Raw genomic sequence first — 6000 nt, forward strand, 5'->3', positions numbered from 1 at the left:
TTCAACGACTCTTCCTCAGGCTATTGTTCGGAACGCTTTTCTTTCCCTTGGAGTGCTCGTGCTGCTTACAAGACTTAGTAATGATTCACGAGAGGCCCCTGGCGTAGGCAACGATGGAGACGTCAAAATGGTGGCCGCACTATTAAACCGTCCATGACCGCTAGTGGTTTGAGCAGTTTCTTTCCGCTTTCCGCTTTTCTTTCATTTTAGCCTTTTAAGAGTTAATGCGAGAACTGAATGTTTTCAATGTAGGCTTTGAGAGGCAAAATAAAACGTGCCTCAACCGGAAGTTCATTCTTCCTTTCTTGCCGTGACTTCGTTAAATCGGAAGCGCCGCACGAAATTACTTCGTAAAATCGAGATAAAAATGCATGCATTTAGCAAAATTTTGATAGAAAAATTGAAAAAATTCTTTATATCGCGAATTTCGTTAAATCGAGGCTCGTTATATCGAGGTTCAACTGTAGAACGCAGTCCTTCCTAATACTTACTGCAGTTATTGAATCGCACTTTAAGCCTGACGGGAGCAGTTTGTATATGCACGGTAGAGTCAGGTTTAGTCAGTATATGGCACCTCCTTTTGAAAGTTTTTGAAAATTAAAATTATTTCTGCCAGTTTATTTAGAAATTCCTTGCAGTGACCTCAATACGCAAAATTGTGGCTTTTATATGAGCTATGGGACATGCACTCTACAAAAATCAGTTGTCTGTCCCTTTAAAGGGACCCTGCAGACGTTTAAATTACGCTGCCAGGAATACCCGAGCCAAATATTACACATGTACGTGAAGCGGTGAGCGCGCAAATTGCTGTGAAAGACTCGGAAAAACCCACCGCGCTCTCTTCAATTCTCCTCGTTATGCACCCCTGGCATGGCCTAAACGACGTGATTTAGGCCATGGCTATCCGATTGGCTTGCACTGCTCAACTTTGCAGCTCATTTTTCACATTTCCTGTGACAATCGGCCGTCATTGGTGCTGTGTACCAACCTCTTCTATGCCCAAACCTGTATGCACAGGATTGGCGTTTCTTTTGTGTTTTGAGTGCGCAGAGTTTGAGTGACGAATGCAATACTCCCCTTTCAACGAGACCACTCGACAACGAATGTTTATTGCTTCCAAAACGCTCTACCAGCCTGAGCGCGCGCTTGCGAGCACGCAGCCATGCCTGCTTTCTTGTGGCAACAGGCCGGAAATAGTCCCCTCCACGTTGCGGAGAAAAGGAAAAAACTCCCCAGCCTGTGATATATTGAACGCTTTTGAAGAGAACGCCGTGAGCTTCTCCCCTCTCCGGGAGAGAGCGTGCAGCTTTCATCGCGTTGTCCGCGGTCGAGTTGAGAGGGAACCATTATGCGCAATTTCTCATCACACGTAGTTTCGGTGGTAGTGACCGGACTTCTGTAATTCTTGCGGGAGGAGGTTGCTCGTACCATAGAGTTTACCCCAAAATTCATTCCGAGTAGTCAATGGTAAGTGCTGCAGGGTCCCTGCAAGAAAGTTTAGAGTGAAAATGCATATGGAATCGGTGGAGCTTGAGTAGTGGAATGTATGCGATTGTTCTGTGGAGCTTGAGGTGCAGCGTTGGGGTACTAAATCATCCCGTCAAAATCACCCCAAAAGAGCACTAAAATTCACGTACACCCCATTGAGTGATCGCTTGTGAATTTTATTGTGCAGGTAAGCTCGACGCAGGAACAGCCAAGCATGTTCCGCGCATCGTGGTGGATGCTTACCCACTACCGAGCAATACTGAGTCCGACCCTGGCACCCGAGGTGGATTCCAGAGGATGCCTGCCTGGACGGACATTTACATCTGCTACGTGTTAAACAGCAACTATAAGGCGCACAGGAACACAGCCACGAGGTCATGGTTCCTGTCGGCCGTGTGCAGCGTGTTCAGCCAGCGCGCCTGCGACATGCACCTGTTGGACCTTATGCTCTACGTTCAAAGGAGAATGCTGGAGCGTGCTTCCTTCGACGGCATCCGCCAAACACCCTGCAGCTCTTGTTTAGGTTGGAGAAAAGACCTGTACTTCAACCCTGGCCTCCCTGTGGACCCCATCCCGCCGCCAACACCATGTACGGAGCAGCAAACAATGAAGATTTCAGTTTAAAGTCACAGCAGATTGCTAAGCAGTTGTGTTGCGTATGTGAGACGTGTGCACCTGCGTTCGTGCTATTCTGTTCCCACTCTGCCTAGCGTGACCTTGGCTTCTCCCCTGCCAAGTTGCAATAAAGCTTGCTAGAGTAGACAGCTGCTGTTTGGAAACCTGGGCAATAGTGTGCTCCCGCTGCCTTTTAGCCAATCAATGTCATAGGTTTCTTCAGTCCACACCGTTTTTGTTTTTAGCTTCAGCTTCACGAAATGCTGAAAAAGATCCCAAGGGCAGCTTTTTGTACCATTTGTAGGTGGAAGGTTGACTCTATAGAAGCAAACGTCTGGGCTGTGTGCTTGTTTTTTGTTTGAGCGTTTCTTGGGCAGTTGCACCTTCGTAGCATGCATCTTTTACTGGAACACTGAATGTGCAGCTGCCAGCTAAATTCGTGCGTGTTTTGATTTGCCCGAATGAATCCAAATTTCATTGCATGGAAAAGGAATATATGTGCCGTACGAGCATTTTGCTGCGAAGGTGAACGTTGATGGGGCAGGTTTACACAGTAGACAAACTTGTCCGTCCCACACCTGTCTCTAGCTTGGCCCCCACTGCAGTAGCGCAGTCGTGTTTCTTGGCAGCCACCAGTCGCACAGACAGGGTTGTGTGACGTCGTGGAGGAATCGCCCGAAAGTGGCTGGGGAGCGACCACTGCTCCTGCATCCCGATTATTTGTTTGAAGTTTGAGGCGGAATTGGTGTGGTCGTTTAAATTGGTGTCGGAATAAACACTGCTTCATCTGTTTTTTCTAACATCTAGATTATTTGTTTGAAGTGTTCGATAAAGTTGATATAATTGTTTTCTGGACAAGTCTAATGATCGAAACTTGTAATTTGTCTTCATGTACCCTTTAAGAATGAGCAGACCATGCAGTGCCACGTGTAGCATGCAGAGTTAAGTGGTTTTCTATGCCATTTTAGAATGTTTTTTGTACATATTCGTATAAAGATAAAGAAGTTATGTTTTGTTACCTGTGTTCAAAATGGTAAGATTGCAGTAGTTTTACATTGCCTCTGATGATGTTTGCCTTTTAATTACCCTCAAACATTTATAAACAAAAAATTATAGCAACCTGTGACACTGGCTGCCTGAAAGAATTTTTGTATTGGAATGAGTGAAGTTTTGGTTATCATGAGCACACATCTGTTTTTTTTTATAAGTGCCAATGTAATCAGTTCGTTTTGGTTAACTCTTTCATTACAGCGGAAAAATAGGCAATTCGAGAGAAGACAATTTTTGTGGAAGCCCTCGAAGGGCTTCCACAAAACTTGTCTTCTCTCGAGCGACTTTACACATTTGGCGTAGCTTTATAAATCACTCTTTCAAACACATAACATCAATTTTTTTGAAAGGCACAATTATTTACAGTCTACTGGTCAAATAAACAAAAAGTGCACAAAAGAGTATACACACAATACATAGAGGAAATTGTACTGAACCTAAAAATTATTTTATGAATTCCAAGATATGCAAGTTGTTTCTATGTTTCTAAGCTATGATTTAATATATACATCAAACCCGCCGCGGTGGCTCACTGGCTAAGGCATTGCGCTGCTCAGCACGAGGTCGCGGGTTCGATTTCCGGCTGCGGCAGCCGCTTTTCTGATGTAGGCGAAAAGCAAAGACGCCCGTGTGTTCGAGATTTCAGCGCATGTTAAAGATCCCCAGGTGGTCAAAATTAATCCGGAGCCCTCCACTATGGTGCACCTCATCGCCTGCGTTGCGTCGGCGCGTTAAACCCTACAACCAATCAATCAATATACATCAATGCTGTACACGAAGTTCTCAATTTTTACGGGCCTGCCAACCTAGTGGCCCTGACTGCTGTTCCACTCCGCGAAGCCACTCGAGAGTAGGACAGTTTCTCAAAAATATGCGTCCAAGCATACTTGTTTGTGTTCTCACACAAAATCGTTATAACTTAGGGATAAAAAACGAGAAATAAATCCAGTGCTCATGAGAAGCGGCGCGCATGGCTACCCAGCGCTACTCCGACATGAGCGCCAGGATATCTTGAAGGTGGCAACGCGATACGGTGCCGTGTATTTGGCAAAATATCCTCGCCACACCTTGTCCAGACTCTGCACATGAAAGTAAAATCGCAGTCGTCAGATAAAAAGCATGTTTCGCTTATAAATACAGCACGAAGTCAAAAATGAAAGTTATTCTCAGCACTTGTCGAAGTCTGAGGCCATTGAATGGGAGCGTCTTCATCGGAACTAAAAATCTGACAAACCCACATCGTTGCTGAAGTCATCGCTGCTGCTGGGCTAAAAAAAAAATCTGCAGCTGCAGTCCCTGTCACAGCCGTCTGCTTTTGCGGAGCACGGCGTGTAGTGGACACCATTTTCGTGCAACTCGCCGCTGACGTACGTGGGTTCAAGTTTCACTTTTGATGCTCTCTCCGCATGCGAAATGTAAACATACAATAGACACGGTTTACAGAGCGGCAGCCCAGGCACAGCCATGGTGGACGATATGATGTCACCCAGCATTGCTGGCCTTTTCGGACGCATTTCTTGCCATGGCCTTCAGTGGGCCGAAGTGCATTGGCGAGCGCCGGGTTGGCTTTATACACGAATTGTGCACTTTCGAGTGTCGCTGTGAATGAGGACTTTTATCGGACGTGCAGATATTGTGTGCCAACCTTAGAGACCGTCGTCTTGAAAAATGGCCCATAAAGCTTGAAGCACTGTTCTGACTAATGCCCTTACTGAACTCCTGTTGACGCGTTTCATAGCGGCGTGGCAGCATTTTTTTTTCTTTTCTATTTCTACGTACACAGACAGTGATGTTTCGTACTGGAGAGAAAAACTCCCATTTACGGGTTCAGAAATTCCCTTTATTTAGCATTTTCCCCCCGCATAAAGAATTCCCTGCAAATTTCCCTACACTCTTTTTTCAGCTGATAGATTCTTACGCGGGTTCCCGTTCGGTTTTGAGCGTTAGCCAGTGAGTCTATTTTTCACTACATCCGCCGCTCAGCAGAATTTGGCTGCGCATTTCACGTTTTGTATCAAGCTTCCATTCCAAAATTGTGAAAAGGGGTATTGCCAAAAATTGCATGCGCGCTGCTCTCAAAAAGTCGTGTTGTCACCAGGTGCCATGCAGCCTTCAGCACCAAGCTCGACGCTTGAGAAATGCCGGTTTTCCAGCAGAATTGCTGGCTTCCATAGCTGGAAGCTTGATAAAAGAAGCAAATTCAGAGAACCAGCCCAGAGCCAATCAACACGAATGCTTGAAGGTGCGGCCCGTGATTGTGCCGTACGTGCACAACCTGTCCCACCGGCTCAAAAAAGTGGCGGGAAGGTGCGGCACCCAGGTTGTCTTTTCGGCCCCAGGCAAGCTTGCACGCATGCGCAAAGCCGTGAATAATGAAGCTGGGAAGGCTGCCTGCACAACTAAGCACGCCACACGCTTTACGGAATGTAAAGTAGGTGTGGTATACAGGATCCCACTAGATGGTGGAAGATGCTACGTCGGCCAGACGGGACGCTGCATTAATGATAGACTGAGAGAGCACCGCGCAGCCGTAAACTCATTGGCGGGGGGAGGACATTTGGCAGATCACTGCCGGCGGTGCACCTGCACGCCTGACTTTCATAATACCCGCGTCCTGCGCAGCTTTAGGACGCAACTACAAAGGGAAATCTGAGGCGTTTTGTATTTTTAAGGAAAAAGATGAATGCGTGAGCACTCCGTCGCTGGCCTTGCACACAAAAGAGAAAGCCTATCTACAACGTCAATATCATGTTCTGTGAAAGCTGCGCCCTGTGTATCTTTTTGCTTTTCTGCGCATTTGTATGTGTGTATATATAGCCTTTCTTGTGAATAAAGCCATAGTTGATG

At 46.4% G+C, this 6000-nt stretch overlaps 1 protein-coding gene across 1 annotated transcript in view; it reads left to right on the plus strand.

Moving 5' to 3' along the window:
• The window catches only part of LOC144178030 (caspase-3-like), a 107192-nt gene extending 101192 nt beyond the window's left edge, over nt 1-6000 (plus strand). Inside the window, exon 6 of the mRNA XM_077705565.1 lies at nt 1676-6000. Coding sequence (XP_077561691.1) covers nt 1676-2112 — 437 coding nt within the window. The 3' untranslated portion in view covers nt 2113-6000. The remainder of the gene's footprint in view (nt 1-1675) is intronic.

This window comes from Haemaphysalis longicornis, unplaced genomic scaffold (assembly GCF_048455015.1).
Source record: "Haemaphysalis longicornis isolate Haplotype H1 unplaced genomic scaffold, Haemaphysalis longicornis Haplotype H1 scaffold_380, whole genome shotgun sequence".
NCBI classification, from domain to species: domain Eukaryota; kingdom Metazoa; phylum Arthropoda; class Arachnida; order Ixodida; family Ixodidae; genus Haemaphysalis; species Haemaphysalis longicornis.